This window comes from Molossus molossus, unplaced genomic scaffold (genome assembly GCF_014108415.1).
Source record: "Molossus molossus isolate mMolMol1 unplaced genomic scaffold, mMolMol1.p scaffold_m16_p_16, whole genome shotgun sequence".
In the NCBI taxonomy this organism is placed as follows: domain Eukaryota; kingdom Metazoa; phylum Chordata; class Mammalia; order Chiroptera; family Molossidae; genus Molossus; species Molossus molossus.
This window is the reverse complement of record NW_023425351.1, coordinates 72,570,120-72,590,119: the sequence shown is the minus strand read 5'-3', so window position 1 is coordinate 72,590,119 and position 20,000 is coordinate 72,570,120. Positions and strand designations below refer to the sequence as shown.

The 20,000-nt window shown below is 59.5% G+C and overlaps 1 protein-coding gene across 1 annotated transcript in view; it reads left to right on the top strand.

Annotated features, from left to right (window-relative positions):
• The first annotated feature begins 3,836 nt into the window (after window positions 1-3,836).
• LOC118631779 (maestro heat-like repeat family member 5) overlaps window positions 3,837-20,000 on the top strand; it is a 38,819-nt gene continuing 22,655 nt past the window's right edge. The window contains exons 1-13 of the mRNA XM_036264374.1: window positions 3,837-3,916; window positions 7,436-7,617; window positions 8,734-8,879; window positions 9,503-9,631; window positions 12,217-12,376; window positions 13,487-13,539; window positions 15,626-15,733; window positions 16,000-16,116; window positions 16,472-16,591; window positions 17,166-17,318; window positions 17,432-17,554; window positions 18,177-18,256; window positions 19,127-19,262. Of these exons, the coding sequence (XP_036120267.1) occupies window positions 3,837-3,916; window positions 7,436-7,617; window positions 8,734-8,879; window positions 9,503-9,631; window positions 12,217-12,376; window positions 13,487-13,539; window positions 15,626-15,733; window positions 16,000-16,116; window positions 16,472-16,591; window positions 17,166-17,318; window positions 17,432-17,554; window positions 18,177-18,256; window positions 19,127-19,262 (1,587 nt within the window). The remainder of the gene's footprint in view (window positions 3,917-7,435; window positions 7,618-8,733; window positions 8,880-9,502; window positions 9,632-12,216; window positions 12,377-13,486; window positions 13,540-15,625; window positions 15,734-15,999; window positions 16,117-16,471; window positions 16,592-17,165; window positions 17,319-17,431; window positions 17,555-18,176; window positions 18,257-19,126; window positions 19,263-20,000) is intronic.

Sequence of the window (20,000 nt, the reverse complement as noted above, 5' to 3'; positions counted from 1 at the left end):
TGGTGGCTTCTGGCACTCCTTGGCTTGCAGCCATGTCACCCCAATCCCTGACTCTGCGGCAATATGGCCTCCTCTTCTGTCTGTATCAAAACTCCCTCGTACAGGGAAACCTGTGATTGTACGATAACTGGGATCATCTCCCCACCTCAAGATCCTTGACCGAATCTCGGCCATGAAGCCCTACGTTCCAGGAATTAGAACATAGATGTTTGGGGGGCGTCATGCAGATCCTAAGGCAGCAGTGTGAGGACAAGAGGTCTGGACGCATACCCAGGGGACAGAGGTGGTCATCTCTGGGAGCCGCTGGGGCACGGTCCCACGGGGTGTTCCTGTCGGAGGGGTGAAGAGCCCTGATCGTCACCCACCCACGTGTCAGCCACGGTTGAGCGCTGCTCCCAGGAGAGTGGTTTCTCTGGCACCTTCAGCCGGTGGCCAGGAAGCTCCCTAAGACAAAGAAAGTCAAGGCTGCAGTGACTGGGTGGGGGGGCCAGTATCACCTACTCCCCAGTCCCCACCACAAGGAGCTTATGGTCTGGCTGGAGAGATAGTTAAAAAACAAGTTAATCAATCAATAATAATAATAATAAATACCACCTGTGATAAGGCAACTGACCGGAGCTTTGGCAGTGGTGGGTGTGGAGAGGCACCTCAGTAGCATTCTGTGGTCAGGGACAGCCTCAGGGGAATGACATTGATGCCGCGGGTAAGGGCTGCATGTCATGTGAAGGGAGGGCAGGGCCTGAGGAACAGCACGTGCAAAGGCCCTGAGGTAGGAAAGGCAGTGTCCCAGGGACAGGAGACAGCCCAGGAGGCTGCGTGGCTGGTGAGCGGTGAGCCGGGAGAAGGAGCAAAGGTGTTAAGCCAGAGTGGGGGCCCCACTTTCCAGCGGGGCTCACACTCACGCATGCCTTCCTCCTTCACCGCCACGGTCACCTCCATTCTCAGCAGCCCCCCGCTGCACAGTTCCCCTTTCCTGCCTCCCTGGGGTGCAGGCAGAGAGACCAGGAGGGCACAGGCCATGGGCCACAGCCAGGGGGAGAGGCGAGGGTGGTGGCCAGGAGGAGGGCCGGGGGCCCTGCTGGACCCGCTCGGCACAGCCCACTCTTCCAGATGACCCCTCCTGTGCCGCCACTGTCTTGCAGTTATTTTTAAGATCTCATTTTCAGAGAGTGGAGTAGAAAACCTCTTTCTTTTGCCATTTTCCCCTCTTCTTTCTGTGAAAGATTAGGAGAGAGGTGTGAAGGGGGGAGGGAGCCCTGGAGGATGAGGTGTCCCTCAGCAGTGCACCTGCTTGGGGCCCAGGAGGCTCCTGCGGACTCTGGGTCCTCATCCCATGGGTCCCAGACCCCTGAGGCAGGACCCCCCTTGGGCAGCCCCTTTCACCCAGCAGGCACTTTGTGGGTGTTACTACACTGCAGCCCAGCGGGGAAGAAACTCCTGGTCTCCACCTTCATGGGGTGCAGGGTCCAGTGGGGAGACCCTGGCTATGAGCCAAAGGCCAGGGAAAACCCCAAGGCGGGGGGCTGGGGGAGGGGCATGGGCTTGGCCAAGGCCATGAGAAAGGCCCCTGGAGCAGTGGCGGGTTGGGGAGGTTCCGGCAGATGGAGTGCGTGTGTGTGTGTGTGTGTGTGTGTGTGTGTGCGTGTGCAGGGCAGGGTGAGCCTGGGTGGGCCGGCAGGGCTGGGACTGACCCCAGGTGCCAGGGACTGAGTAGACCCATCAGATGGGTGCTCTCCCTGCCACCCCACAGGAGGCCAGAGAGGGGAGTAACTCCCTGAACCAGGCAGGGCTGGAGGCTGCCAAATGCCAGGGGGAGGAGCTGGAGGGCACAGAGTCGGGGTCCCAGCAGCAGGGCCTGGGCCGGGCTGCGGCCCGGGGTTCGACCCCTTCTCCTAGGGCAGGAACAGCAGCCTGTTGTGTGGCCCCAGCGGCCGGGAAGGAATCGGAGTTGGTCCCTGCCAAGGAGCCAAGGTCAGAGCACCTGGTGTTCCCCCAGAGCGACAGCCCCCCAGTGGAGCAGAGTCCGCAGCCCCAGCTCCACCCCTGCGGTGGAGTCAGGGTCACCTCTCACACTCCCTGACCTGCCATTCAGGGTTCAGGAGGGCTGCGGGTGGGGACAGCAGCGTCACAGAAAGAACGCTGGGTCCACCCTCTCCGCATCCCCTGCAGGGAGTCCTGCCTGGGCCCACGGCGCCATCTGCTGGCGGCACAGGGAGGTGCAGGCGAGTGAGCCTAGAAGCCCCAGCTGGGCTTGTACCCTGGGGAGGTCCTGGCGCCCTGGGGGTAGGGGCAGGTGTGAAGTGGTCCATGGGCCTCCTCCTCCCCCTGGACTGGGGTTAGGAAGCTTCCGTTTGAACCTGGCTCCACCACTGACTCCCCAGCCAGTTCCTGACCTGCCTGAGCTTCATCCCAACGCCAGCGTGCAGGGCGGTGAGCACGCCCGGCTCCCAGGCTGCTGTGAGGAGCGGCCACCAGGCTGGAAGCCCGGGTCCTGCAAGGTTCATGGGGAGACAGGCACCAGGTGCGCCCCCGTGGGTGCTGGCAGGATGGAGAAGGGGGTCTAGGAGAACTGCCTTGCGTGCTGACCCTGCCATTGCAGAGTGACCCGTGGACAACTTCCCCTCCCTGGGCCTCGGAGGAAACCACAGCACCCACCGCTGGGCCTGTGTTGGGTTTGCAGATTCGAGGTCACCTGCTAGGGACAGAGCCAGGGACTGGGGAGGCCTCCACAGACACACCCCCGAGCCTCAGCTTCTCCTGCCCCCTAGCAGGAGTCCATGACACCTCCAAGGCATGGCCTGAGGGCCTGGCGAGGACGCCCAGAATGCCCGCAGCCATGCGCGGTGGCCTCCGTGCTGAGCTGAGCACCGCTCACGGAAAAGCTCTCGTGTCTCAGAACAGCCTGACGAGGTGGCATCGGTGGCCCATCTACAGAGGGGTCACAGCCTCAGGTCATCTGGCCAGCAGTTCCAGAGCTGGGGTTTGAACCCCGGGCCCAGCCCTAAAGCCTCCGTGGCCTGGGGGTGGGCAGTGGCCATCTGTTGTCTGAGACTCACCCACCGTGGCCCCAGGCCTGGGCATGTGGCTGTCAGCAGAGTGTAGGGGCTGCGGGCACAGCATGGTGGCCTGGGCCCTCCAGTCCCGGCTGGCGGGCAGAGGGAGGCACCCTGGGGCTGGGGCTATGGCCCAGCAGGTCCCGACACCAACATCCCCACGGTCCCTGCAGCACCCTCACAGCCTCACTCTTCACTCCAACCAAGGGCTTCCAAACGCTGAGTTTGGTGACAAGGGTCCGTGCTGGGGGTCCCCAGTCTGCTTCTGGACCCAGCTCCTCTGCAGTGGGGTCCGACCACAGCACAGTGTGATAGTCACACGGAACCCTGACTCTGCCCGCCTCCCGGCACGGAGCATGAGCAGTTCCCCGCTGTGTAGCGAGCGACCCAAACCATCGTCGTGCTTCAAACCGCTCCCTTCGCTCTCCGTTTCCTGGGTCAGGCTCCCGCACAGCCTCGCTGGGTCTTCTGTCAGGGTCTCTCTCGAGGCTGCAGCCAAGGTGTCTGCGGGGGCTGGCTCCCCGGCTCTTACAGGGGACGGCTGAGAGCCAGAGAGGGAGGGCCGGGTCGAAGGCCGCACCGGGGACACAAGTACACGCAGACACCCTGCTGTGCCCGGGACACCATGTCTGGCTTCACAACAGTGACCCTGGATGTGGAACCATTGTGACCTCAGGGGTGAGGTCAGGGCTGGCAGGGCCAGGGATGAGAGGTGCCCAGAGAGAGGGTTGCTCCTCTGGGCATGAGAACAGGGCCTGTGGGTTCTCCGAACTGCACCCCAAGATGGACAGGCAGCATTTGGAAAAGCAACACAGCCACATCACAGCGGAGAGGACATCATCAACCATGTCCCAGAGCCCCAGGTTAGCCAATGCCAGGCCAGGACCTTTGGGATCCCAAGAGGGGACCCCGATACCCTACTTCCCACAGGTCCCCTGGCCTCTTCCTCTCTTGGAGAGAACCTCCCTGGGGGGAATGGGGATTGAGGACAGACCCCCAGGCCCCGAACTGAGGACGCAGCTGGGGAGGGATGGCCCCCACTGAGCCCTGGGGGGCAGCGAGGCAGCTGGGGGAGGGAACCGGGACCTAGCCCTGTAGCTGCTGAGTCCCGTGCGCAGCAGGCGGGTGTCAGTCCAGTCCACACGCCTGCGGTGGAAGTGCCCAGAGGGACACACGCCCTGCTCCCCTGAGCTCCAGCTTCTTCAAGGAAGGTCCCTTGATGGCCTTGGGCCCCAGTGTCCTGAGCGTCCTGGACGGCCTAAGGGCAGCTCCACCTTCCTGACTGGAGGGTGCCCTCCAGGGGGGCACAGGGAGGTCCGGTTCCCCAGACTCTCCTGGGCGGTTCCGGAGCCCATTCCGGCCCGTGAGCCCGTTCCTGTGGGCTGTCCCGGGGAGCAGCCTGGCACCTTCCACTTCAGTCCTGATCACCGCGTGCTCATCTCCGTGTGGATGTCCGGCCGTCTCCTCCTCTGCCCGACTTAGATGCTTCCAAGGCGAGAACACCCTCCGGTCTGCAGCTGTCTGTCCGTGTTCCCATCATCTCTTTGGATTAGAAATGTGTTCCGTTTTGGTCGCCGCTGGGCTAAATGCGGGTTTGGGGAGAGATAACGGTCTTAGTGGTGGCCGTGGCCCGTGCCAGCTGGCCCGAGGCCCCTCCTGGGCACAGAGGGAGGCTAGGCTCCAGGCCCTGTGGTCTGAGATGCCCAGAGAGGTGGCACCAGCCAGGCTTCCTGTGAAATGCCGAGCCCTCCAGGGTGAAGGCTTCGGGCCCAGGGCCCAGGTCTGAGCCTGCACCCTTCTGCAGAGGCCGCGTGCCTGGGACGGGTCCCTGAGCCTCTGCCTGCCCGAGCTCGTGGGCTTGGTGGGAGGCCACCTCGCTGGGTGCTGAGGCTGCGATGGCAGAGCTGAGGTGACAAGGAGGCAGGCGGGGGGCAGCTGCCCTCGTCCCAGCATGACTTCATTCATTAGCCTCTCGGGCATTTCTTTAGTGGCCCGGCACACCCCCTGGGCACAACCTCGGCCCTGCCCCGCTGAGCCCCGCAGCTTGTCCATCCCTGTCCCCGCTTGATTGTCCTCCGTGTCTCTGTCCCCCGCCAACATGACACGTAGCTTCTTGTCCGCTCACCGTCTCTCCCCAAGAATGGGCGTGCCACGAGGGACAGGGTCTGTGCGTGTGCTGTTCACCGGAGCAGTGCCAGGCACACGGCTGGCATTTCATAAACACCCACCGAATGAATGAAGGCAGGAAGGGGTGATTCTGCCCAGGCTCCGCGTAGCGTCAGGGTGTGGTTTCTCTCCCCCAGCGTAATGCACAGAGAAGCACCCGGTGGTCGCATTTGTCAGGGATTCATCTGCCGCAGTTGCCACGCGGTGTTTCTATGGATGTGACAGTTTCCGTGGCCACCACTTTAAGGACATGTGTGTGGTTTTCGCTTGGGGCTATGACAAAGCCACTAAACGCACTTGTGTACAGACTTTCGGGTGGACGCACGTTGTCATGGCGCTCGGGTAGGCCTCGGTGTGAAAGAGCTGAGCGGCCGCGGCGTACCCGTCGGCATCCCGCCAGCGCCACCGGCACCGTCCAGGAACACGGCAACCTCGCCAGCGCTGAGTGTGTCGCGTTTCTCTGATTTAGCGGCTCCAGTTGACACGTGGTGATGTCCCACTGAGGCTGGTGGAGCGTGTTTTGTGTGTTTATTTGCCGTCTGTCTCCTTGGGTGGAGTGTCTGTTCCCATTTTCAGCCCATATTTGGACAAGTTGTTGGTGATTTTGTCTTGTGTCGTGTTCTCCATATATTCTGGAAACCGTCCTTCATCAGCTACGTGATTTGCAAATACTCCCTCCAGGTCCACAGCTCTTAGCTTCTCATTTTCTTGCAGGTGTCTTTCCACAAGCAGAAGTTCTTCATTCTGATGAAACCCAATTTTGTGATGTTTCTCTTTTATGGATAGTGCTTTTGGTGTCAACGTAAGAAATATTTGTCTAAGCCAAGATCACGAAGATTTTCTCCTACATTTTCTCCTAGAAGTTTTGGAATGTTGGGTTTGGCTTCTAGGTCTATGATCTATTTTGAGTTCATTTTTGTACATAGTTGGAGGCTTACATTGGGGGGGGTTGCACCTGTATATACAGTCATTGCTACACCATCTATTTGTCTTTTCTTCATTAGACTGCCTTCGTACCTTCATCAAAAATCAACTGGCCTTGTAGATGTGGGTCGTTTTCTGGACTATGTGTTTTGTTCCATTTGTTCATAGCTCTGTGATTTCGTCACACCACATTGTCTCGTCTGCTAGAGCTTTGTGATACATCTTGAAATCAGAAATCAGTCGGGTGTTCCTCCTGTGTTGTTGTTCTTCCAAATTGTTTTGGCTTCACTTCCTTCACTTTTCCACATAAACTTTAGAAACAACTTGTTGGTTCCTTCAAAAAAAGAAAGAAAGAAAGAAAGAAAGAAAGAAAGAAAGAAAGAAAGAAAGAAAGAAAGAAAGAAAGAAATCCTCCTGGGATTTTCATTGGAATTGTATTAAGTATTTAGACAAATTTACAGAAAACTAATGTCTTGACGATAGTGAGTCTTCTGATCCATGAACATGGTATGTCTCTTCTTATTAACGTCCTCATCATTTCTTTCATCATCATTTTGTACTCTACAGTATATAGATCCTGCAATCATCGGTTAGGTTTATACCTACACACCTCATAATCATTAGTGCTGTTGTATACGGTACCTTTGTATTTCAATTCCCAATTACTTACTGCCAGTATAGAAACATGACTGATTTTTGCATCCTGACTTTATATGTGCACGTCTGATGTACTCGCTTTTTTCGTTCAAGCCGCGCTCTTTCCTTTTTGTACGGGGAACCACGGGGGGATGCTGAGTGACGGGATCTGACGTCTTTTCTACGTGGTGGATGCGTAAAATATAGAGAGACAAACTCTCTAATATGCCGCTGCCCCACCTACTCCCGACACCCTCTGACCTCCCTCCGAGACCCCACCAGCCACGGGCGGTGGCCAGGGCAGACTGCGTGGTCCTGAAAAGACCGGGTCCTCCACTGAGTCAACGAGAGAGCTGCCCGGATGTCGTGTCCCAGCCCTCCAGTCCTACCAGCCTTGTCTGTCCCACCAACACTGGCTGGGGGACAGGCCCCCCCGAGCCCACAGGCAGTGCTGCTGATTCAACAGTGCCCCTGAGGCTGCGAGACGTGAGCCTCCTCCCAGGGCTCGGTCATCCACTGAATGGAAGGGCAGACGCCTGGAAGGATGTGACCCAGCCTGACCCAGACCCAGGTGCATCAGTGTCCCCTGCGCTCACATCCATGAGCACACACAGGGCACCCAGGTGCGTGCACCCAGGAGCCCGCTTCCATTTCAGAATCTCCTCCCACATCTTGGAATCCATGAAGGACGTGTCTTGCGGAAAGGCGCCCCAGACCGCCGCCCACAGGGACAAACCGATGCACCCCACTACCATCTTCCTGTGCAAGTCGAAGAGCAGCCAGGCTGCCCTGGTACCCCAGGAGCAGAAGGTGTTCTTGGAGAAAGCCTATAATGCAGGTGATCACCAGGCCTGGACTCAGGTTCTAGCACATTCCATCATGGCCCTTCACCCATAGAAGTCCCGGGGATGAGGGCCAGGGGAGTCCACCCTCCAGGACCTGGGGGATGTCGGGTGTGGACATAGGGAGCTCTGCACACCCTCCTTGGCCTCTTCATGATGCCTTAGCCCAAAAATGCCCTTTCTCACACCTCACCTCCACTCTCCTCCCGCACCTCCACTCTCCTCCATTCTCCTCCACTCTCCTCCACTCTCCTCCCGCACTCTCCCGCACCTCCATTCTCCTCCACTCTCCTCCACTCTCCTCCCGTACCCCCCGCACCTCCCGCACCTCCCGCACCTTAGAGCCTCGGCTTAGGCCTGGCTCACTCCCTGAGAAGATTTTCCCCTCACTCAAAGATGACTTGCCCCCATCCTTCTAAGCAAAGTTAAATCGCTCCCTCCTTTGAGAAGCCAGTCTTCACTGCCCCTCCTCTTAGTCGGCATTTGTTGGCCCTGCCCTCTGCGTGCCCAGGGCCTTTTATACAACTACCCCCCAGAACCAGTCTACTGATACTGGTGAGGGCTCCCTGCCCAGGGCTCCTTCAGAACATAGCTGAGCCCTGACTCCTCTTTGAGCCCCAGGACCACCCAGAGTGAACATCATCGAACGTCAGGTGACTGGACAGAGGGTGAAGGGATGAAAGAATGAATAGATGGAGAGATTAGAGATGGATGATGAGTTTATGGATGGAAGGATGGATAGATGGATGGATGGGTGAATCAATGGGTGAGTGGAGGGATATATTTATTGATGGTTGGATTGGTGGATGAGTATAAGGATGCACAAACAAGAGGATGGATAGATGGATTGATGGACAAACAATGTGTGAATGTGTAAGTAGATGGGCAGATGCATCATTGGATAAGTAGGTGGATCAACGGGTGGAAAGGGAATAGTTAGATCAATGAATAGAAGGAGAGAGGCAGCCCTGCTCCTTCTGTCTTGAACCTCAGGGGCCCAGGGGCGTGCTCAGTGCTCCAGCCCTCGCTTCTAGGCTTCTCCCATCCCCGCCCACCCAGCCCCACTGGCACGACAGCCCACCCACCTCACACCTGCTTGCCATGTGCTCTAGCCATCTGCTTCAAGATGCTCCGAGACCTGAATGGTTCGGACCCGGTCCGACTGAAGTACATTGTCAAGAAGATCAAGAACATGGCTCACAAGGCCCCCAACCTGGTGCTGGAAGCCATTCACGACTACTTCGTAGACAGCCCTAAGGTAGGAGCCGCTCGGGCCACTCGTGGGAGACCCGGGGAGCAGGGGGCTGGATCCCGAGGCAAACCCAGACCTTGGCTGCTTCATGCAGCAGCTGCGTGATTTGGGGCACGACAGTCTCCTGCTGTCCAGTGGTCTGAGGGGAGCGGGGAAAGCAGACCTGTATGTGTTGACTGACCTGAGAACAATCTCACGACGCAGATATTATGATCCTCGTGGATGAGGAAACTGGGGCTTAGGGAAGGGGAGGGATCTGCCTAAAGCCACAGACCATTAAGTGGGAGAGAGAGATGGATAAATGGATGGGTGATGGGTGATGGGTGGGCGGGTGGATGGACAGATGGGATGATGGATGGATGATTGCTGGGGAAGATGTGTATGAATTTTAATGAATGAGTGAATACATGAAGAAATGCTTTTAAAACCCCCTAGCAGCTCCCTGAGGGTGGGGACACATGTTTATTCGTCTGTCTCTGCAGAACTAGTTCAAGGTCTGCATATAGCAGGTGTTCACTAGATGGATGTTGGACATATGCATCCACTTGGGGTCTTCCCCTCGGGCCTCCTCCCCCTCCCCCATCACTCTCTCACTTCCCCTGAGCCTCTGTCCGCTCTGCCGCCCACAGATCTCGGACAGGCACCGGTTCCGGCTCCTCCACGTACTGGAGGCCGTCATCGAAGCCATTGACTCCCTGGAGGGAAGCTGGGAGGAGACCTTCATGCAGCTGGCCCTGGAGAACATGACCAAGTCCACGGTGGGCCTCCCCTCTCCCCAGGGCCCCGGGGAGGCAGGCAGCTGCCCAGGGATCCAAATACGCTAGGACGGCCCAGCCTTGGGTGGACCAAGTGGTTCCCGTCCAGTTTCTCGTCTTCTCGCCACCAGCCCCTTCAGAGGGACAACATCACACACCCATTTCACAGTTGAGAAAGGTGAGGTCAGAGAGCTCATTACTGTGTGAGGGCCCATAGCAAGGAGCCAAATGCCTGCTACCGCTCGGCGCCGGGTCTCACCCATCACCCAGGCTGCCTGCCTTTGGGGTCCTGCCTGACCGAGATGCACAGGTTTGAACGTGGACCACCCCTTCAACCCCACGTTCCCCCAAGGCTGCAGTCCAGAGAGCTGCTCCAGGCCAGCCGACTATCTCAGCTGATTATGGCTGCAGGGGCTCGGGGGCTTGTGGCTCGTATTCCGGCCACTAGCTCCGGGCAGTTCATTGGACTAGCCAATAAACACACGACTAGTCATGGTCAGAGAGTGGTGACTGGTCACCAGGCTCACCACCCTGGGTCCACGCCCTGGCACCCCACGAGGCGGGAATGGCATGACTCACCCCCAATAAGTGTTTGCAACCCCACTCACAGATGGAGGGGCCGAGGCGCTGCTCTTAGGAGGTGCCTCAGTCACTACCCAGATGGTAAACAGCGGGTGTGACGAATTCCCTGCCCCCGCAGAGATGCCTGCTCATCACCCTCGCCTGACTGTCAGAGAACAACGGAAGCATGTCCGTAGCTACTATGTTTTTTTCTAAAATTCTTTTTTTAATTTATAAAAAACATTAACTCATCATTTTGAAGTAAATCAGGCATATTTTTAATATTTTATATATTTTTTTTTAGTGAAAAAGAAAGAGAGAGAAACATGGATGTGAGAGAAAACATGAATCCGCTGCCCCCTGCACGCCCCCTGCTGGGGATCAAGCCCGCAACCCGAGCATGTGCCCTGACTGGGCATCGAACCGGGACCTCTCAGTCCATGGGATGAGGCTCAATCTGCTGAGCTACACTGGCCTGGGCAGATCAGGCATATTTTAAAAGTTCAGGGCATTTATGTATAATTCACAGACCTATAATAATAATAATAGGGCTGGGGGAGGGGCATATTGACCAAGGGAGTGAGGCTGGAGGACAAGCAGAGCCCACTCGTGTCCCGGTAGCAGCCTCACTCCAGCCCCTCCAAGGTGGACAAGCGCCCCTCTGGGGCAGCCTGAGGGGCGGGGCAGTGCTGGGGGCCCTCTCCAGCCTGGGTCGGGGCAGGCACTCCTGCGGGTGCCACAAGCTGGTCAGGACTCAGAGGAGAGCGGGCACACCCTCACCCAGGTCCAGACCAGCCGAGCACTGAGCCCTCAGCCTGAGCCCGTCTGGGACTCCTGCTGCCCACCCCGGTCAGGACCTTGTTCCACATCCCGCAGTAGCTTCTTGGGGAGCGTGCTCGGGAATAGGACTCTCAGACCTCGCCTTCCCGGACACCTCTGCTCTGTTCGCCACAGACCGTGCACTGGAAATGGTGCTCCCATGGTCTTCCTGCCCCCCGGGGCTGTGGGGGCGCCGTCCGAGCCTTGCTCTGTCTCCGAGGCCTGCCTCCCTGCTGGCAGGCTCCAGAACCTTCCCTCCGCCCTGTGCTCTGGGCTTCATGACGGTGGCCTCGCTCTGGGGCTGTTTTCAGCCACCAGGCTTTGTGGTCCTGCCTCTGGCTGCTCGGCTCTTCTCGGTGGAACGGCTCACGTCGGTCCACTGGTGCCGTCCCCGCGAGGCCCTGTTCTGGGCCCAGGTCGCCTACCACAGGCGGGGCGCTCAGAGGCTCCTGATGTGCTTATCTCACCGCTGCCTTCCCCGTCTCTGTCCTCCGGCCCACCCGGAGACCGTCCTTATCTCCGACCTCCTAATTGAGTTTCCCGTCCTCGCCCGCGTCTCCAGCTTCCAGATCTTGATTTGTTCTCAGAGCGCTCCCCTCTCCTGCCGCACTGCCGGCGCGTCGGGGCGCACATCTCCTTCTGTCTCTCAGAGGATGTTAGAGAGGGCTCTGCTGGACGCGTCCACGCCCCGCTCGGCCCGTGTCTTCTGGGCTCCGTCGGGTGTGCGGACGCGGGCGTCATCCCCTCCCACACCCCAGGCCTGCCCCCCCACCCACCCCCGCGCGCTGGCTGCGGGTGGTCAGGGGTGATCGGGCGCTCTGACACAGAGGCCAGCTGATAGGGTGCGGGGTCCATCGTGGTGTACAGGGGTGAGCCCACTGCCCCCTGCACCCCCATGTCACAGCTCTCTGTCCTTCCTCCTGGGCCGTCCAGCCTCAGAGCAGACCCAGTCCAGTGCCCGGGCTGGGGGCTGAGGCCGGGAGGTGTGGCAGAGGACCTGGCCTGCCCGGTGACCACTCCCTGCGCACAGGCCCGGCTCAGAACCCCCTGCAAACACCAGGCCTCCGGACTTTGCCGAGGTCTCAGGTGTGCAGAGGGGGCAGGGCGTCCAGGCACCTGGCTGGTTCTTCAGCCACGTTACCCCACCCACCAGTTGCAGAGGTGAGGGAGCCGGCCGCGCTCACTGTCTGCCCACCCATGCCCCGCAGGAGCTGGAGGACGCGTACCAGGACGCAGCCAGCAACGTGCTGGTGGCCATCTGCAGGCACTCCTGGAGGGCGGTGGCCCAGCACCTGGAGACCGAGGTCCTGACGGGCGTCTTCCCACACCGCAGCTTCCTCTACGTCATGGGCACTTTGACCTCCAAGCGTACGTCCTGCCCGTGGGTCCTGAGGCGCCCCCAAGCCACCCTTTGCTCCCAGGCCAGCGTGGTGGGGGTGGGGCAGTCGTGGAGAGAGATTGGGGGGGAGGGCTGAGGGGTGAAGCATGTTCATGACAGAGGGCAATCAGCTGCGGACCGAGCACCCCCACACACCGCCCTCGGCCAATCCAGACATGGTGGGAGCCTGTGGAAGGTACCACCACTCAGCTGTGCTGCCCATCCTGACTCTAAGTTGGGGTCCCACTGGGATGAGGGCTCAGCCAGCGCAAGACAGCAAATGCTGACTGAGAGCCTGCCAGGTGCCAGGCTCCCTGCCACCAGGAGCGCACAGGCAGGCAAGCACCTGCTCTCATTAGACTCATTCATTCATTCATTCATTCATTCACAAGTGTGAGCTGAGCTCACCGCTGCCCAGCTGGGGAGGCACTGGTGGCCATCAGGGAAGGCTTCCTGGAGGAGGCGGCCAAGTCTAAGCTGTCTGTGAGGGAATGTGTTCGCCTCAGGGCTGAGGGAGGTATTGGTGGGCAGTGTCAGCGAGGGATTGGGGGCAGGAGGAGGACAGAGCATGGCCTCGACGGCCATGCCTGGGAGTTTAACCACTAAGGCCTAGGAGAAGGCAGCATCCAGTTTGCCTCCGCTTTGCACCCCTGCCCTGGGACTGGCAGGCTGGATGGAGGTCCCTCTGTGCCTGGGGTGACCTCTGAGACCCCCAGGGTCACCCCTGAAGCAGCCCTTCCCTTTGAGGCTGGGTTTCCTGTCTTGCAATGTTCCCCTCTCCCCTCTCGAAGCCTTATTTTCCCACCTTGAGGGGACCCCGGCACGTTCCAAAGGGCTACTCCGGAGGGACCCCTTCGTCCGCCATTGGTGAACCTCACATGGCCTCCGAGGTCACAGAGCAGGGCCGCAGGGCCGCAAGGCCAGCTTGGCTCTGGGCCCGGAGCTCCAGCGCGGTTCACGGTCCTCGGGCTCCCCTGCTCTGGGGCTGAGGCCGGACAGCGCCACCCTATCAGCCCGGTGCCCGAGGGACAGGGGAGGGGACCCTGAGAGCTGGCCTGGCGGGGACGTCAGACCCGGCCCCGGTGACCTCTCGCCCACAGAGGAGCTCTTCAACCAGGAGGAGAAGACAGGCTGGGAAGAGCAGCTGACCAAGGTAGGGGCCGGACAGGGGGGCCTTTTGTGAGCACAGCGGGGGTGGGGGAGCAGGCTGTACACCAACGTGGATGGGCACATCTCAGCCTTGGGGGGAGCCCTACTTTGCAGGTGAGCACACAGGCTTTGGGAGGGGCGGACTTGACCACAGTCATGGCTGGTCCCTGGGGATTGAACGCTGGCCCTTGCGTGCCTGGCACAGCACACAGAAGGCCTTCCCACCCATCTCGGGCTGGACCCGTGGCTGAGGGGCCAGAGAGGATGCAGAGGCAGAATCTCCAAGCAGGGCAGGAAGGAAGCAGGTTGGGGTGGGCTAAAGCCGCCATAGCCGAGGCATGGTGTCTATGCAGGACCGTCTCTGAACCCCCCTCCCCCATGAGGGCCGGTGTGGCTAGGAGAAGGACTGTGGGACACTGGCTGACTGGGCCCAAGTCCACATTCAGCCAACCCCAGCTGACCTACTATGACTCTCAGAACCTCCGTTCCCTGGTCTGTCGGCTGGGGATGCAGTGCCGAGCTCAGAGTCTGTTGTGGGGGTTGTGGGGGAGCCCACATAAAGGGCCTGTTAAATGTTAATTACTATTATCACATAGCAGCAGAACAGTCGTAATTAAATGGTATCTAGAAGAAACAAGACCAGCAGAGGCAGCGATACAAGTAATTAATAGAGAAATAAGACAGAAAATCACTCAGGGTGTAGACGACTTGAACAACCTAATTAAGCACATTGATCTAATTGACGTTCCTTTCGGAGGGAAGCTGGCCGCTCGTTGCAGGGTCACATGGCAGCCCCAGTACACTTGGAAGGACTGAGACCAAGCAGAGTCCCTTCTCTGGCCAGAACATAAATGAAAGATCAATAGCAAAAATAGACCTGGAAATTTTTCAAATGTTTGGGAATTAGACAGCACACTTGTAAGTGACCCATGGATCACCGGAGAGATCGCAAGGGGGCTGAGACTATGTGAGCTGAACATGAGAGCGCCACCCATGGACGTCGGTGGGTTCGACAGAAAGCAGTGCTTAGAAGGAAATGTATATTGTTATGTTATTATCTTAAAAAAACATTGTTATTTTTATTTTTGAGAGAGAGAGGAAGGGAGAGGGAGAGAAATGTTGGGGACTAAGCCACAACCCAGGCATGGGCCCTGACCCAGATTTGAACTCGCAACCGCCGGTGCACAGGGTGACACCCAACCAATGGAGCCACGCCGGCCAGGGCAGAATTTATATGTGTGCATGCCTATACTAGAAAAGAAGAAAGGCAACATTCTGTTGTCTAACCCTTCATTTTAAGAAGCCCTCTCTCAAGAAAAGAGCAAATTGACCCAAAGTAGAAGATAAGAAGTAATAAAAACCGGAGGAGGAATCAAAAAGTTTCTAAAAGAACAAACAATAGAGTGTGAATAAAACCCAAAGTAGGTTATTCAAAAAGAGGCTTATAGGTTGATCAAGAAAATGAAAACAGCCCAGCCGGTGTGGCTCAGTGGTTGAGCGTTGACCCTGCACCAAGAGGTCGCCGGTTCGATTCCCGGTCAGGGCACATGCCCAGGTTGTGAGCCCGATCCCCAGTGGGGGGCGTGCAGGAGGCGGCCAATCGATGTTCTCTCTCATCCATGTTTCTGTTTCTCTCCCTTTCCCTTCCTCTCTCTAAAATCAATAAAGAAAAAAATATTTTAAAAAATAATAATGATCATGATAAAATAAAGAAAATGAAAACAAAATCCCAGAATCAGAGAGGAAGCCGGCCGCCCTCGTGGCCTTCACACGTGAACAGCGAGGACACGAGTCCTCGGTGCGTTAGGCCAGTTACCTGGGGCAGGAGGGGCCAAACCGGCCTGCGGGGACACGGAAGTCCCGGGCCCTGTGCCAGCACGAGTCACAGTCGTGCACCGGCCCGCAGAGGAAGCTCCAGGGCTTGGGCACCGCGCCGGTCAATCCCATCACCGTTCAGGAAGAAGGAAACCAATTCTCCACACTGTCGGGAGGGGGAGGGGAGAGGAGGGGGAGCCACTGAGTGGGCACGGAGGGCAGGCGTGGGCCCGGCTGCCGAGGGCCCCAGCCCCGCTCACCCCATCTGCTCACAGATAGCCGCCCAGTCGGCCCAGTTCCTGAGCGTGGACGTGTGGTCCAAGGAGCTGCTGTGGGCACTCACCAAGCCGGACCGGACGCACCAGGAGCAGCCCCCGGAGAAGGTGGGCCACGCTCCGCCCCCAGGAACGGCCTGCTGCCCACCCACAGGGCGACACCTGAAGAGGGGCCCTGGGGCTAGAAAGAAACCGGCAGACCTGAGAGAGAGGGGGTTGGGGTGAGAGCAGGACTTGAAGTCGCACCCCTGAAGCTCGCCACCAGGCGGGGTGATGGTCCCACAGGGCAGCTGCGGGGGCCCTGGCAGGCCGCCCAGGTGGACAGGGATGGACAGGGGTGTCCGGCTCAGGACAGGAAGCTGAACCTTCCCCAGGCCTTCCTGTTCGTCTTCTATGGACTGGTCCTTCAAGCTGAGGAGAACAGCACCACAGTCAGGACACACCTGAGGACCCTCCTGGGGACGTCCCACCAGTGGCCCAAGCAGAGGGAGGTGAGGACCCAGCTCTCAGCCTGACCGCAAGCCTGGCCCGCCCCTGTCACCGGCTGAGCCCTGCCCTCATCCCCGGACCGTCCTTCCGACCTCTAGCTCCTTCTGCTCAGAGCTGGGGCGGGGTGATCACAGGCCTCCCCGGAGGCACCCCCGCCTCCTGCCTCCTCAACCACCCTCCAGGCCCCGTAAAAGAAACCACTGTGGGGTCAGGCTCAGAGATGCATGTCCCAGTGTGCAGGGTGGAAGGTGGGTATCTGCGACAGACAAGCCCCATCCTGGTCTCATTTCCACACCCTCAGTGAGGGGCCAGGCCTGGTCTGGGGTCCCCACATGGTGACCCTGTCCCCACCCGCAGGGCCTCGCTCTCACGATGGGGCTGACCGCAGTGCGCCACCTGGACCACGTGTGGGCCGTCCTGGAGCAGTTTGGCCGGAGCACACCCATCAAGTGGAGCCTTCACAGCTTCTCCCCAAAGGTACTGGCTCTGGGGTTATTGGGGTCTTGGCAAGGAACTGGAACATCGGGGCCCCCACCCTCTAGAAAGGTCTGAGCCTCCCAGAAGGACCCCTTGGGGCAAGTTAGGGGCACAAGCTTCGGACCATGTGTCCTGGCCTCTGGTTCTGACCCACCTCTGCACCCACCTGCAGTGTGACCCCCTGGGCCTCAGTTTCCCCTCGAATAGTTCCTCCCTCCCTTGCCAGCTGTTGGGTTAAAATGAGCTGTGCCAGGAAGTGCTTGGTGACAGCTCCCGGTACGCTGTGGTGGCCACTGTGTTCATTAGCATCTCTTTGCCGGTGGCCTCGTCTGAAACATGAAACAAGGGCCAGAGGTCATGAGCCCCGGCCGAAGTATGGGGTAGCCACCCCAACCCTGCTGCACCCCAGATAACTCCCAGGGGCAGAGATGTTTTCCCTATTTTCCTACTCAGGTAAACTGCCGCCCTCAGAGCCTGAGCCTCCAGGACCCCGCTAGGGCCTGGGGTGCCTCCCATCACTGCTCCCCGGAGTTGGGGTCGAGCGGGCCCTGACGCTCCTCATCTGCCCCGCCAGGGCCGGACCTCGGAGGACCTGCAGTGGAAGTGGGCCAGCAGCACCATCCTCCTGGCCTACGGTCAGATGGCGGCCAAGGCCAAGTCCCACATCCTGCCGTGGGTGGACAACATCCTGTCGCGAATGGTCTTCTTCTTCCGCTACAGCTCCTGGGTACGTCCTGCGCCCAGGGCCACCCCTCCCCCTCGGCGCGTCTGCTGCTGGTGACCGTGGCTCTCGCTCTCTCTGTCCTCCCCACCCGGCTCCTGGGCCTCGCCCCCACGCAGGACGAGACCCTGAAGCAGAGCTTCCTTACTTCCATCCTCATGCTGGTGGGGGCCGTCAGCCGCAACAGAGGCGCCCACAGCTACGAGTTCTTCCAGATCGGGGAGCTTTTAGAGTGTCTGGTGGTGAGCCAGGTCCTGGGGCACAGGGAGGGGGTCGGGGGGCCTTCAGAGGGGGCACTGCTGGGAAGGGGGCGGGCAGCCGGGCTTCCGGAACGTGTACCACCCAGCGCAGGCTTCCGTGTCTGGAAGCTCATCCTCGTCCCCTTCGCTGGGCTCTCCCAGTGCCCCCGAGCTGGCCAGGGACGTCCCCGCACAGGTGATGCTACTGAGGCCCAGAGAGGCCGAAATCATCCGTTCTGCTTATGCTGACCGAGCTAAGACCAGTAGTCACTGGAGATTGTGGCCGCACAGAAACCCCGTTATGGGGGAAACGCACCAGCGATGGGCACAGGGACGGGCAGTTACAGGAGTAACGACAGCAGGGGACTGCCTCTCCTCTTGAATAACACACGTGCAACAACGCCATGTTATCCGCGAACGAGGCTCGGAGAGTCTGCAGACTTGCCCAGGGTCAGGCAGCTGACCTGTCTGATTCTGAAGTCCGTGTTCTAGCTCTCTGAGTGGGGCCAGGCACCCAGTGGTCAGCCGAGTGCCCAGCACCACGGTCTTTAGGAAGAGATTAGACTTGGTGTCAGGAGTAGGGTTCACCCTGCACGAGTGACCGTCTTCACCGGGGTACCGGCAGGTTCTGATGGAGAAGGAGCCCACGGACGCCCTGTGCACATCGACCCGCCAGCAGACCATCCACATCATCTCCAGCCTCTGGTAGGCTCCCCAGCCGCACGGGGGACAGGGCAGAGGTCAAAGCCCTGCTGGGAAAGGCCAGGGTGGCCGTGGTGGCCAGGGGACCAGATCATTTGGTCTGGGGCCACGGCCACTCCCCAGAGTGAGCTGACCTCTGCGCACTCGGCGTCGGAGCAGTCGCTCAGGGAAGGTCCGAGCCACAGGCAGAGCCCAGAGCAGGCTCCACCTGTCCGAGGAGAAAATACAAGGGAAACTGAGCCTGGACTCCAGCCAGCATCCCAGGGAAGAATGAGGCTCAGGGACGGCAGCGCAGGTGGCAGGTCCTGATTTAGCCGTCCACCTGCAAGCAGGGTGAGGGGGTACCTGGCCCCCTCCCTGCCCAGGACAGGGTGAGTCTGCCCAGGAAGCGGAGGCTCAGGGAGCTCAGAGCTGCCTGCTCTCCAACTGCAGAGGAGCACGGCAGGCAGCAGCCAAGCTTCCCGCGAGCCCAGCGATGCCCTCGGCGGGCGCAGCTGGAGTTGGGCGGGCCCTCCTCAGAGTGCTGAGACCAGGTTCAAATCTCAATGTGAACCCAGGGCCGGGGAGATTCCAGAATGCCCCATAAAATGTGCCTGGGGTGCAGGGCTTTGTGAGTTCCTGCTCCCAACTGATCCAGCGAGTCCCTTACAAACACCTGTGGAAGCCACCTGCACAGGAGGCCTGCCACGGACACAGAGGGAAATGCTGGGGAGGCAGAAGTGTACACATGAGTCAAAGCAGAAAGGCCAGAGAAAAGGGAATCCCTGAGTCCCAGGGGGGCTGCTGCTGGGGGCTTGCCCACTCCTGGCTACGCTAGCAGGTGTCCCCTTTCCATCCCCAGCCCCTCCCTCACCACCTCTGTTCTCCACACAGTAAGCTGAGGCCGCCCCTGGACGTTGAGAAGAAATCACGGCTCCTGTCCGTCTGCCTCCGCAGCGTGCTGGCCCTGCCGCTGCTGGACGTCCTAGAGAAACATACCTGCCTCTTTCTGGAGCCACCCAATGTACAGGTGTGAGCCTGGCGCCTGCACACCTTCTCCGAGAGGGGCCCGCGGGCAGGGTACCCAGCTCTGTCTGCTGCTCATGCCCTGGAAGGGAGCTGGTGTTAACAGCACCTGCGATGGGCCAGGCCCTGTGGCGCTCCCCAGGGCACCCAGGGAGTCCACACCTGCACCCAAGGGCCCTGCTCCCATGGGCTCTGAGGGAGGGTGAGCTAAGTCATTTCTGTGGCCCCTTCCCTCCCTGAGCATGCCCGGTGAGCCAAGCAGTAAAGATTGCGGGCCTCGTGTGGGGGACCCAAGAATTGGAACCAGCTGCGTAATTTGCTGGGACCCCTGAAAAATGAAAATGTGGGACTCGTGTTTAGAATCTATTAAAAATTTCAAGATGGTGATGGCAGAGCCATAAACGGGACCCTCACAGGCCCGTGCAGGCCCATCTCAGGCCCGTGTGGGCTGCCTGCCCATGAAGTCAGCCCTGCTAGAAAGGAACTAGTCTCAGCTACCGAGAAACCTGTGCCTTTGGGCAGGCCCAGACCACCTTCCTCCCAGCCCACCCATCTGCCAAATAGGGATTGCCATGGGGCCCTTCCTCGCACGTGTGAGTTCGCGGGTGGGCACCCTGGCCTGGGCAGTCTGCAGGAAGTGGGCAGTCCCAGCACTGAGCGGCCTGAAGCACTCAGCCCCGCACAGGCCTCTGCCGCCTGTCCACGCCCCAGGTCTGGCACCTGACCGGTGTATCGTCCCCAC